Source organism: Stegostoma tigrinum, chromosome 17 (genome assembly GCF_030684315.1).
Source record: "Stegostoma tigrinum isolate sSteTig4 chromosome 17, sSteTig4.hap1, whole genome shotgun sequence".
In the NCBI taxonomy this organism is placed as follows: Eukaryota; Metazoa; Chordata; class Chondrichthyes; order Orectolobiformes; family Stegostomatidae; genus Stegostoma; species Stegostoma tigrinum.
This window is the reverse complement of record NC_081370.1, coordinates 6,444,949-6,458,821: the sequence shown is the minus strand read 5'-3', so window position 1 is coordinate 6,458,821 and position 13,873 is coordinate 6,444,949. Positions and strand designations below refer to the sequence as shown.

The following is a 13,873-nucleotide window of genomic DNA, read 5'->3' as shown; positions in this document are numbered from 1 at the left end:
TCGCTGGACTGTTAATCGAGAGACCAGGATAACATCCTGGGTTTGAATCCTGCTACGGTAGATGGTGGAATTTGAATTCAATTAAAAAAAATCTGGAATTAAGAATCTAGTAATAACCATGAATCCATTGCTGACTGTGGGGAAAAGAACCCATCTGGTTCACTAATATCCTGTCGGGAAGGAAACTGCCACCATTACTTGGTGTGGCCTACATGTGACTCCAGACCCATAGTAATGTGATTGACACTCAACCGTCCTCGGGGCAACTAGGATGGGCAATAAATGCTGCCTAAATCCCATGAATAAAGGAATAAAGTATAAACTCCATCTGCCAATCTGATCAATGTCCTGTTGTACTCGGTGGTAACATTCTTTGCTGCCAACTACACTTCCAATTTTGATGTCATCTACCTCAAATCCCGTTTATTTCTCTAAAAATGCCTTTCCCTATAAAAGTCAACTCCTGTCTATTCCATGATGGAAAATCATCAATTATAACATTTTTCATGAAAAGCAGAGAACGCAGGAATTTATCCCCATAATCCCCTTCCTAATTTCCATTCTTAGGAACTCCTCTCTTGCCTTAGTTTAGTTACCTCGTCAAGCCCTGTCAATAGGACTGAAAGTGTCAGAAGTAATGAGTCATGGATTAGGACCTAATTTAAATCTTTTTTTTGGAGGGTATGTGTGTGTGTGGCGGCTGTATTCTAAAGCATCAAAAGTATTACCCTTATTTTATCTCAAAAGGATTAACACTCCTCATCATTAGCATGGCAGTTCTGACACAAGCAAAGCTGTGGAAATGCACAATGCAAAAAAAACACAAATAACATTTTTCACGATAACGGAGGATGGGGGGGCGGGATTGGTGGTGGGAGAAAAAAAGCCTTTCAAAGAAATAAATTGCATCAATATTTATTTTAAAAGTCCTATTTATTGCAGCGTCTTAGAAGAAGCCAAGTGCTGGTCTGCTTGTGCAGACGGAGTTGGTCAGATATTGCCAAGTGCTGCTAACAGCGGCGGTGCCCTCCTGGAGTGTGCGTGCTAGCGGCTCACGCTGCGGCTATATAAGCAGCGCGGGAGCTCTGTTCTGCCTGTCTCCTGAACTCTGGAGCAGCGGTTAAAGGAACTTCAGCTGGGGAAACAAAAAAAAGCGCCCCTCCGCTTCAACAACGTCGTACAATGGATCCCAAGTACCCAGCTCTGTGCCCGACCTGTGCAGACTCAACCTGCAACGACAACTCCGCTAAGGTAACAAGCAATTAGTCAAAAGCTGGCTTTAAGATCTTGCAAGGAGGCAGGAGACAATCTTCTTAAAATGAGAGAGGGATAACATCCAGATATATTTAGTTGCAACTATTCCTCAGCGACTTTCATTGTTGGACAAGTTATTTTTGTTTTTGAAGGGGGATAAGTACAGGGAATCGGTGTGCAACCTCACGCTGTTTTTTAAATTTTTTGGTATAAAGAAGACTTTCTCGTTTCATTTACAAAAAAAAAGTCCTTGTTTGTACACTCTTTGCACGGAAAGACGCTGGGCGAAAAAGTTCTACCGACTTCTTCGACTATTGTTCCTCTCACACACGAACACGTTAGCAGCCGCTTTTCAAAGGTCGTATTACAAAAACGAGGAAAAAAAAACACACACACACACAAAGGTAGTTTGCGTGTGAAGTGCATCGAGAATAATACCAGCGCTGGGATTGAGCACAGAGAGTGTAATTTGGTGCCCTTCTTGTTTTGCACCATGTTTGCTGTTTGTAGCCTGTTCTGAGATGAGGTTCCCAGTGTGTTCCACTGGGTAGCGTTAGTATTCTGCTTGCGTGTTGCTCGACAGCCTGATTTGACTTTACTGTAATAGCCTGAACCTAAGGAAATAGATGACTGATGCATCATTATAATGATATCCGTTTAAAATCAAACAGTGATCTCGTTTAGCTTAGAGATAATTAACCTTCTACAAAAAAAACTTCCAAAGGATTTAAAACTGTGCTAGTCTTTTTGGACACTTTTTTTTACCAAGAACATCGGTCTTTATGAATTAAGGAAGAAATCCAATCGTACAGTTATTTCTGTGAATGACACACACACGAACACACACACAGCTCAGGCGTGTGGTTCAGTTTTCGTGCACCGAGTTACTGAGATAGCATTAATGTCATTTACGGTGCAACATTTTAAACAAAAATCTGAACGATCAAATTTAATTAGTGGGGGATTCTTTAGGCTGTCAACCAAATTTGAGATAATTAATGAAAGGTTGTAAGGACACGGGCGTACTTTTTTCTTAGACATTTGAGCATAAAATAATGTAAGTAATGACGGGTCTGTAAATATTGTACTGCCCGAACCTGACCTGGATCTAAATTCAAACTGAAAATCGCACATTTTGAAACAGCTTCTCTTCATTTTATAACTACCTGTTACACTCAGATATTTAACTAAACAAAGATTTGAAATACTTTACCTGCATTCAGAAAGAAAAAGTTTTATTGGAGTGATTTATGTTATTTCAGCCAAGCTTTTTTTTTAGGGGGGAAGTATTCAAATAGAAAGGTCAGATAAATTGAATTAAATCTTACAGATTGACCTTGAATGTTGGCAGTTTGTAAAGCCAAAATGTAACCTGTTGTCAATGCAACTATTGATATAATCTGCACTCTCATCTTCCCAGCACCTTCACACTGCAACATACACACACACATACACATACATACACACACGTTTACACATACACACACCAATTATTCCAGTTTTGTAATAACTGGAATAGTTATTACAATCACTAATATAAGGTGGCTGCACTGTTCAACACCATGGTTGGGTACCGTGGACAGTGCCCTAGATTGCATTTTTGTGCTTGTAACCGTGGCTTACCAGCGCCAAAATCAGCTTAATTACTGTTCAAAAAGATTTGACTTAGGCTGTCAGTCATAGACCTGCACATGAGACCTTGCAGCAGCTAATAGGAGTTTTTGTTTATTTTTGAAAATGCACTATTTCACGAATTAACATCAGCCCTGTTTGAAGCAGTTAGCATGAGTCTGGGAACTAGAAAACAGTCTTGTTGCAATCATTTTTTACTCTTCTGTTTCACCCTGAGTGTAGCAGACCAAATTGATGTTATCAAAACTTGTAGACAACACACTAATGTTGGCTGAGCTAGATACCGGACTGCATATTTCCCATTCTGCTCATGTTACAAGGATAGTGTCTGAACTCTGAGTCAGTATATCAGCATTATTTTTTGACACTGTTTGGAGCAGAACTGATCATGACTAATTTACAAATCAAGGTTACGATTTGAGTATTTTTGTTGACAGTTCCCAATTATTAGTACAAAGCATTTGTCATACTTGATGCTATTGGTGAGAAATTGCTGTGGGCATGTTATACTCTTGTCAAAATAATGTAGCACATGATAAGGTGGTTTGGGCAATCTTTGGTTTAGTGTCTCAAGCTAATTGTGAAGCAGCAGCTTTGCTTATAAACTTTTCTCTTTCCTTTTCAGGGCAGAAAAATGTCCCCGTGCAGGCAACTGCTGTTCATTTCCATTGCATTCACAATGTACATTATAGATGGAGTGACTGCAGCTGAAACGCTATGTGGTGGTGAGCTGGTGGACACTCTACAGTTTGTCTGTGGTGAAAGAGGATTTTACTTTAGTAAGTTAACCATTTTTGGACTTCAGGGAAAGAGCTAAAGAGATGTTTCGACATGTAAAACTTGCTGAGTGATTGTTTGAATTGCTGTTACTAAAAACTTGTTTATGTTCCTGTTGCCTTTGTAATTTGATGATTAGTTTTTGCACTTTAGTGGGGAGGACCTTTAAATTAAATCTTTATTCTGGTGCCCATGCTCCAGTTGCTGCCCTGAGGTTTTGTGGTTGTTGCCAATTATAAGGATTTGTGTCAAGGCTATAAGTGTTCGTTTTCTATTTTGGGGGTTCTACCAAAGGGTTTTCTCCTTAAAGTTGTGGCTATTTTCCACCTAGACCATGTGACAATGGCATTTGATAATGACTTCCTTAAAGTCAATGCATTCTTCGCTCTTGTGAGTTTGGGTCACATCCACTAATATTTAAGTCTGCAAAACAAACAGGATGTGCATGTGGGTGCCAAATTCAGGATCATTGTATTTTGAATGGTTCAAAATAAGACAAAAAGCTTTGCCTCTGAGCCCAGGATGCCACTGCACACTTCAGTACAGAGATTGATGAATCTTTTTGAGGTAAGGGATTGAAACAAAAGGCAGGCAAATGGGAATTGAGATACAGATCGCCCATGATCTAATTTACTGGCAGAAATATTTCGAGAGTTGAATGACCTAGTATTGTTCTTCAGTCCTGGGATCCTATATAATTGTATTCATTGAGTTAGATTAGAGAGCTATGGGTGTTACTTGCACTCAATTGTAAGACTTGCACTTTAAAGTAAGGATTTTCAAGTGGTTTTAGAAATGATTTGTGAAAGGTAAACAGTTAGCCTTTTTAGTTAAAGCTGAGAGAAGAGGCTAGGTCCAGAGAAACTGATTGCTAACTTCCCTCCTAAGTTTTTGTGGGTCTCTCAGAAGTGCCATTTTTGTGAAAGTTAATATTGCCTTCAAGCAAAACTGTAAGTAAATCTGCAAACTGCAGTATACTGACAAAGATTTCCGGGGAGTAAGATACCGTATTAAAAATAAGTTATCGCTGTGTATGCAAAACTTGCAATACAGACTTTTATGAATGATGTTTTTGAGGAATTAGTCAATACAAATGCGAAACTTAATAGTTTTTATAATGGTCTCCCTACTTCCTCAACCATAAATAAAAAGCTTCATGTACAATGTCATTAGTCTTTGCTGCCAATCTTTGAGGAAACTTTCAACAGAATGTGCTATTTCCCACAAACATCCGATATGCCCAGTGCACAATGAAAACCTCTCGACTATATGAAAAGGTTCCTTCTGGTTGACCACAGACCTCATTGCAATAGAGAGAGGGAACAATTAGCAGGCAGGTGTCCAGTGTCATAAACCCAGGTCTTGGATAAACTCATTTCTAAGCTGGCAAGTGTGCTGAATAAGCACATTTTCTCACGTGTTTTCTCTCTCTCTCTCTCTGTCTTTCCTTCTGACAAGGACACAAAGCTAAACCATTCTGCTGATAGTTACAATGGAGTGCTTGTTTATTTTCACATTCTTCTGATTAAAGAAATACTGCTGTAGCATTCCATCTTTCATTTCAAACACATCTTTAATGATCTAGGATTTTGGAACTGTGCAGAGGGAAGGAGTAGGTTGTGGGGTTAGGGTAAAATGAAGGAAAAAGAATTTTTTTTACTTTTGTCTGCGATACTTTTAGTCCAGAGTCCTGAATTATTGTAGTTGATCTTCAGTGCTTGGCCAATCGGTTACATTTCAAGACTACTGTGATCCAGCTAGATTTTAACAAATTCCTCAATTTGTAGGACTTTGGCTATGATGATAGCATAGTTATGTCTTGTGTCAACATGCCTCTATTCTTGTTTATCTTGCTGATCATCTGGAGATCTTCACAAGTGAAGGAACATACAGTTAAGATGAAAATAACAATGTGAAGAGGGGCCTTTCTTCTTAAGAGAAAGATAAAGCCTTTGCACGGAAATGCAACTCTTTCATAACAATGTGGCTTAAGTGCTTCTCTGCGTGCACCTACAGCAGAAAGTGATGCTATCTGCACCAACCTGAGGAACAGGAATGTAATCATCTGGGAGATTCTCAAAAGGATAACCACTATCTGCAGTTCCTTAGCTACTCCAAAAGCTAACATGAGCACAGAGTTCATAGCGAACTGACATAAAAGGTGATTGTCCATTACCTAAAGCAAAGTTATCTTTTTACTGATCCTGCAGTTGATGCCATACAGTTCATTGGACTCCTCTGTTTCATTGCATGCCTTTTCTGCTGTGTTGGCAAGGTCAAGTGGCCTCTGCCCTTTATTTTTTGGCAAAATCCACAATTTTTTTTCTCACTCCACAGCATTAAAGTTAATGTAAACTGGAAGCTTCCTGAGATTGTTCTTACAGACGAGGGATAAAAGAAATGAATAAAAATGAATAATTCTGTCCTCTTTTTCAGGTAGAGCGACTGGACGATCCAATAGTCGCAGGCAGAATAGAGGAATAGTCGAAGAATGTTGCTTCCGCAGCTGTGATCTGGGCCTTCTAGAACTCTATTGTGCAAAACCAGTCAAGAAAGAGCGTGATCTCTCTGGAACACCTTTTAATCTTTTACCATCAGCAAATAAGGTATGTGGCTGTTTCCTTGCTGCATTCATCAGTGAAGTCTTTTTTTTAAAATAGAGCAATTTGCTGTGAACAACCTTTCACCTCAGTGCAAATCCTGCTATAGGCTGTTTCTTAGATTAGTTTGTAAACTGGTTGCATACTCTAGCTTTCAGATGTCAGATAGAAAATAGAAGTGGTTCTGACCCTGTCCACTTCATTCCCAAATGTAAGATTTATTAATGTTTTGGGAAAAAAATATTTTTTAGTCAGAGATAATAGGAATTACAGATACCTAAGATGCTGCTTGACCTGCTGTGTTCATTCAGCTCTACACCTTGTTATCTGTCTTCTGGTCCACTTGAGCATGTCAGGCATTGCTAGGACAGGGACTAGTTCAGTTTAGGAAATCTGGTCAGCATGGACAATTTGGGCCAAAGGGCCCATTTCTCTGCTGTATGACTCTGTAACTATACAACTATAGACTGCTACAAAATTAAAGCAGATTTGAGAGAGACCCATTCTGCTTTAGCTCATTTTTGTTGCCCTCCAATGTTTTTGCAAATGTAGCACATGCCTTGGTTTTCACTATTGCCTACTATCTGCTGAAATAAGACTGTCAGTTAAAGTTTACATGACATTTTTCTTAATAACATTTATTAATTGCAATTAACTAGTTCTATTTTGCAAAGTCTGAACTTTCTGTCATCACAGGAGATGACAAGAGTGGAATGCATTTAATTACATTTAGTTTTTACTCTGAGTGTGTTAATACAGTGCTGTGGATGGCATTAGCGTACATGAGATATTATAGCATAGACGTTTTAACCCAAGCAGTACTAATCCCAATTCTGAACTATGCACTTAACAGAGGAATTTTGTAGTGTAGGAAAGATCACGTGGATTCCCCTGCGATTCAGCTATTTTCTAATCAGTGTGCCACAGGATTCCCAATCTCGTCTCTGATTTACAGCCTTGCCATTTTACTTTCAAAGCCTGTGTTATTGAAATATGCCTTTTCTTCTATCTTTAATCACTAGTAAAATTTTCAGGGGAATCAAGATGAATGAGATTGTTTACTGTAAAACCAAGAATTTTTATTTGATGATTCCTGGCATATTATCATAATCAGCTACCAGGTTATGAGTAGACCAAGCTCATTTCAATAGCCTGTTTATCTTTTTGATCTCCATCAGACTAACTCAGGCGTGACAGATGATTCAATACCTGCAAAAAAAAGTTTTATTCTCATATACATATTCTCTGATGGGAGGTAGATCTCACTGGCAAGGTCAGCAATTCTCGAACATGCCTAATTGCCCTTATTAAGGTGAGGGTGAATAGCCACCTTAAACAATTACGGTCAGTGTGCTGAAGGTATTCCAGTAACACTATCAAGTAGGGAATTCCAAAATTCGGACCAACAACAGTGAAGGAGCAGTAGTTTAAGATCAAGAGAGGATTATGTGTGACTTGGAGAGGAATTTGATGGAGTCTGCATGTGATTGTTGTTCTTGGCCTTCTTGATGAGTTGCTACAGTGCATCTTGTGCATGATGCACTGCAGTCACTGTGCACCACTAAATGAATGCTTAAGATGGTGGGTGGCTTGCAGATTCCAGCGGGCTGTTTTGTTCTGAGCGTGGTTGAGGCTTCTTGAGTGCTGTTGGAGCTGCACTTGTCCAGGAAGGTGGGAAATGTTCCAACACACTCCTGACTTGTGCCTTGCAGATAATGGAAAAAATCTGGAGAGCCAGAAGGTGAATCATTTACCATGGAATACCAACTTACAATGTGGCCACAATAAAAATGAGGATGGGCCAGATAAATTTCCAGTCAATACTGATTCGCAGAGTGTTTTTTTTGGTGGAGTGGGGAGATTTAGCAATGGTAATGATTACAATCATCTTGTGTCTTCTCACTTTAGTATCAATTATTCTGCTTGCTTACAGAATGTTTGCATTGTAGACAAATAAGATTTGAGATCTATTATGAATGAACTGAAGCAGAGTACTCAACAAGCGAGGGATGGCAGTTTCTGAAGGCCAGAGATCAGGAGGCTGTATTCTCAGCTTGGAGCATTACATGAGGAGAGGGAGAGAATTGGAACTATCAACTCACTACCTGCACTTTGACTTATACTCTCTGGGTAACTCGTAACCTCCAGTAATCTGTAGTTTCTGATTCTCTCAAAAAGATATGTTTCTGGATTTCATTTTTTTAAAAAAACCCACAATGTTCGAAAAAGAAAAAGCAAATCCCTCCAATCTCACTTAAAACCTTGTTTACCAGCCTACAGTAGTTCATGCAGTGGTTCTTATTTTCTGTTTGCTCAGAGACCAGCAGTGCAGAGCCAGTCAACAATGGGGACATGGTGATTATCAGTTGTCTCAGGTTTTGAACATCAGATAGGCTTTTGATGCTGTTACAAAATGCACATGGCAGCGTTGCTAATGCAGTTTACTTTTAATTGCAGGAAAGCTTTAGGAAGCCTCTGGTTGCCAAGTATTCCAAATATGACTTCTGGCAAAAAAGGTCTGCCCAGCGTCTGCGAAGAGGCATTCCTCCAAGTTTCATGGCCCAAAGGCTCAGGAGACAAGTTGAGGAAGTCCAGAGCTTACAGTATGTCAAAACGCACAAGCCACTTCTGACTCTTCCTGTCAAGCCACCCCTGCAAGTCCGAGCGGCATCAAAGAAATACTTCAGTCAGGAATGATGAAGAAACATTTTGCACATTTCTTGAGATAAAGTCGGGGATTAAAGCTTTGTACACGACGTCATTTCTGTGGCATTCCAACTGAATTTTTCTACCCAATTTCCCACCCATCTCCCTCAACTAGACCTCCTTCCCTGCCTTCACCTTCCTCCCGCGCCCCTGTCCCTTTCAGCCAGTGAAGAAGTGCAATGTTGCTTAAGCAGCCTGGTAAAAGTGATACCTGGTGGGCAAAAGAAGTCGTGGTGTCTGAGGTGTTTGGGCCAAAATGGTCATGCCGCAGACTACAATTTATTTTACATACAAATGTCACGTGATGCATTCTAGATAATGTGTCCTCGCTGGTTCTACACCTATACAAGAAGGGATATCAACACTTCGTGGAATACCTAGTGTCATCCAGATCCTGCACCTTTTTTTAAACAAGATGAGATTAGGTGAACCTGTGAGGGACTAAAGACAGTGCTGTGTGCAGTCTCGCATTGCCACAGATTGCGTCAAGTTTTTTTTTATTTTTCTTTCAATGGCACTATTTCTGATAAACAATAAGTGTGGTCACACGCACACTTGTATTACGGTGCTAACTTGCTTTAAGAGAAGCAAAAGAGCTGACTCGAAGATTTGGGATTTGATAAATGCATGAACATCAAACAGAACTTGAAATTAACTTTTCCGTTTTAGGAAACATGTCTTTTTAAAAAAAAATTAGCTTGGTTTTGGCGGTGCAAGATAGGCAAGAAGAAGACAAAAGGCACAAAAAAAGAGACAAAATCAAAGGGAAACAGCAGTGTTGTAATAATTTTTTTCCTATGTTTTTCAACTAACTTTATTTCTTATTCATAGTAGTTACTTGCTTTGCTTTGAAAACATACTTGAACTCATATACTTACTGTCCAGGGTCAGATCTTTTTTGGAATTAGTCTGAGCTATATCTTGCAGTGTTGAGCCGCCAAGCTATTAAAAGTAATGGCACTGCGTAAAGGCATTATTTATTTTATGTAAAATATATATGAAAATTGGTCCAAATAATGTACTTAGCACTGATGAGCAACTGCAAAGACAGATCCTATTTTGTCTAATTTTGTACTAGTAAAGCTTTCGTAGATGCTTTGTACCAAAAAATGAAAAGAAATGTGTTTTTGTTCTCTCTCTCTCTCTCTCTCTCTCTCTCTCTCTCTCTCTGTTCTCTCTTGATATGAGTGTAATTTGGTATTGGAAGCCTCTGTGAGGTGCCTTGATTCAGCCAGAGAACCTCAGGCCTTGTTTTGGACACTGTGTACCCATACTCACTGCTGTCTGCTATGGCATAATCAAGTGCAATTACTTGGTTACAGCTCATCTCTAGTGTTTCTTTTTGACCCACATCGTGTTAACATCTTTTGTTTCCTGTCAGTTTTGTGATTCACTTCTGCTTTGAGTGATTTCACGTTATATTCTCCGTTGCTTCATCAAAAATGGAAAGCTTCCAGTTTCTTTTATTAAAAGAAAATGAGCTCAAAATTACATCATTTAAATAGTACTCAGAAAACATAGTTCTTTTGTCAAATGTTTGCATCAGCCAGTATGAAGGGAAACATCTGCAATCGCATTAGTTAAATAAAGCTTTTTACTTTTTTAAGAAAATGTTTTAGCAGATACAGTTAAGGTGTACTCTCCTGTTAACTAATATGTCATATATTTAACATGTGCACTCAACCAACACTAGACTCTAGAGAAAAGACAAGATTCACAATCATTGTACTTTTGTTTTTAATATCAATAAAAGCAATTTATTACTATACTCTTTTTGTGTTCTCACTTACCACACTGTGGAGTTTAAATGGTGCCACACAAGGATTGAAAAGTGTTTGGTCTTAGGAGTTGCTCTGCAGATTGTCTCCAATAGTTCTGTTGTTAAAACCTCAAAATTTGTGATGTATATGCTTTCTGTAATAATTTGCAAACAAAAGGATCCTCCATTATACAATGAATAAATAGCTCGGTCAGTAACCAGTCAATTAGTAACTCATAATTGCATTGTCTTCTACACAAAGTAACAGAGGGAGGCATTGGCTTCATGGTATTAACACTGGACTGTTAATTCAGAGACCCAAATAATGATCTGAGGACCTGGGTTTGAATCCTGCCAATGGCACATGGTGGAATTTGAATTCAAATTTTAAAAAGTCTGGAATTTAGAGTTTAATGATGACCATGAATCCATTGTCAATTGTCAGGAAACATCCATCTAATTCATTAATCCCCTTACCTGGTCTGGCCCTCATGTGACTTCAGACCCACAGTAATGTAGTTGACTCTTCACTGCTCTCTGGGCAGTTATGGAGCAGCAATAAATGCTGGCCTAGCCAGGGACACTGACATGCCATGAATGAATAAAAAAGAAGTATTGTTTTTCATACTGCGCAGAGGGAGGTTGGCAAGAAATTCCAAATCAGTGAAATGACGCTGTTTAAAATATAACACTAGTAACAGACCACTTGAAAGAGCTTTGGCTGATGACAATCGAAGCACAAAAATAATTATTTTCTGAGAGCTATGTCATTGGCTTCAGTGGCTTAGAATCAAGTAACCCAAGTTCTTTGCTTTCAGAAGAGGAAAAGTGGTACTCGCAAATAACTATTTTGAGAAATTAGAATTGCTGGAGATCGTTTCCAATTTGACATGTTTCACTGAAGAAAGTAAATAATAATTTTGATGGTTCTCAAAATATGTTCATTGTGATTTTAGCCTTTTGATGTTCGACATACCTTCTTGTACATTCTTTAAGCTGCTGAGACACAAATATGCATGGGCTGTCCTTAATGCCAGTCAGGCTGCCCTCTTGCTGTTCACGTAAACATCTCTTGAACTGCCATCAGTGAGTGCTTAAGGTCATCTGTCGACAGTGCAGAGGATTAGTGGAAAGAGCCCTGACAGCTGCAAGAAACCTTTGTCCTCTGCAACCAGGAGGCTTTTAGAAAGGAAATGGCACCAGAAAGAGCACAATCTTCTCTGGCTATGGTCCTAGTGTAATTCTGTTGCGGAAGAAAGAACAGACTGTTTCTTTTTTGTTTGTTTAATGATATCAGCCTCATTACCAGTTGAAATAGATCTTGAGAGTAGATACCGGTACAGAATTCATTCTTCCCAACGTCAACCTAAAGGAACACTATCACTGCAAATAAATGATTTGCCAAAAAAAATTTATACAGGTTGTAAGTATGAAAATGGGATACATGAAAACAGAAAATATCCAGTTGTATTCACCTAAAGTGCCCTTAATAACTTGTATGTTTGTTGTATTGGCTGGAGAATTTACTTGGAATGACCCGAGCAGAAATATTTACAATATTCATGTTGGAAACTGCATGGTTAGCATTAGGAAAATAGCAGCATTGTTGTCTTAGATTCAGTGATTAAGACTAGAAGACCACTCAAAACCTTAAAATCAATCCGTTCACCTATCCTAAGTCATGGTTCAAACTAATGTGAAGTTCATTGAAGCCAGAGATGAAAATAATGCATGCAAAATGTTGTGTCTGGTGAGATGTTTATCAAAAGGTTATTGGCTTAGTGTACTGTGAATGTTTTAAACTGTTGGCACAGGGAATAGGATCATAAAAAGGTAATCCAAAAGGAAAAAAACGAACAACATAATAACAGTTGACATTTATAGCATTCTTAACGTAGTAAAATATCCCAAGGCAATATGTAGTGAGGTAATCAGATGAAAATGTGTTTTTGAGCCAAAGAATGAAACATTAGATCAGGTGATCAAATACTTGATCAAAGGTAGAATGTGGGTTGTCTTAAATGAAGAGAGAAATAAACAGGCGGTTTGTGAAGTGTTTTCCAGAACTTGAGACCTGAATGGCTGGAAGTGGTAACACATGCACAAGTGCTCAGAGTTTGAGGAATGCTGAATCCCTGGCCTGTTGGAGGTTGGAGGAGTCTACAGAGTGAGGCTACGGAGGGATCTGAACATTAGAATGAGTTTTTTTTAAGATTGATACATTCGTCTTTGCAAACGTAGATACATATGAATATTCAGAGATAACAAGGTGTGGAGCTGGATGAACACAGCAAGCCAAGCAACATCTTAGGACCACAAAGGCTGACGTTTTGGGCCTAGACCCTTCATCGGAAAAAGCTGATGAAGGGTCTCAGCCCGAAACATCAGTTTTGTGCTCCCCTGATGCTGCTTGGCCTGCTGTTCATCCAGCTTCACACTTTGTTATCTCGGCTTCTCCAGCATCTGCAGTTCCCATTATATCTGATCACATATGAATACTCAGATGTTTTCATCCAAATCTGTCTTCCGGGGTATGGAAGACTAATCAGCAAAAACAGTGTTAGTATTTCTGTTCTCTTATACAACCATATTGACTGATAGAAGGTTTACTTGCCATCAGTGTTTACAAGAAAAAAAAGTGTTGCAGTTAATATGAACCACATGATTCAAAGCTCATGACTGCAGATACTTCAGAACAGTGTACATTGTAGATTTCAATTTCACCCACATTTGTGATCAGGCTAACAGGCCAAAAGTTTATGAGTGCAGATACTTCAGAACAGTGCACATTGTAGACTTCACTTTCACCCACATTTATGTTAAGGCTAACATGCCAAACATATGTATGGGTGCACGTATACTAAAATGATCTTCAACAACCAAATACTTGAGTTGTCAAAGTGATCTTTTAAATGCTAGGAGGGAAGGGTGAAGAGGGATAGAGGATAAATATGCTTCAATTGATGGCTATAATGTAGGGAACAAAGTTATAGCATACAGCATGGTTTTAGATGAGAAGCAACGACAAGCCTATGTTCTCCACCCATTAATTTGCACACATTGTCATAGCTCTTCATTCCAACAGACGATTGGGAAAATTTGCGTGACCAAAAGAAACTGGAAAGATAAAGCATCTCAAATCTGT

General features: G+C 38.9%; 1 protein-coding gene across 1 annotated transcript; it reads left to right on the top strand.

Moving 5' to 3' along the window:
- Positions 1-1,059: 1,059 nt before the first annotated feature.
- Positions 1,060-10,737, top strand: LOC125459428 (insulin-like growth factor II). Its single transcript, XM_048545882.2, has 4 exons — positions 1,060-1,251; positions 3,512-3,665; positions 6,100-6,269; positions 8,721-10,737. Exons 1-4 carry the CDS (start codon positions 1,183-1,185, stop codon positions 8,958-8,960), a joined length of 633 nt encoding a protein of 210 aa, XP_048401839.1. The 5' UTR covers positions 1,060-1,182; the 3' UTR covers positions 8,961-10,737.
- The last annotated feature ends 3,136 nt before the right edge of the window (positions 10,738-13,873 follow it).

Coding starts and splice junctions, on each gene's coding strand:
- LOC125459428 (XM_048545882.2), top strand. CDS start 1,183: ATGGATCCCAAGTACCCAGCTCTGTGCCCGACCTGTGCAGACTCAACC. Junction 1,252..3,511: donor GCAACGACAACTCCGCTAAG/GTAACAAGCAAT, acceptor TTTCCTTTTCAG/GGCAGAAAAATGTCCCCGTG. Junction 6,270..8,720: donor TTTTACCATCAGCAAATAAG/GTATGTGGCTGT, acceptor TTTTAATTGCAG/GAAAGCTTTAGGAAGCCTCT.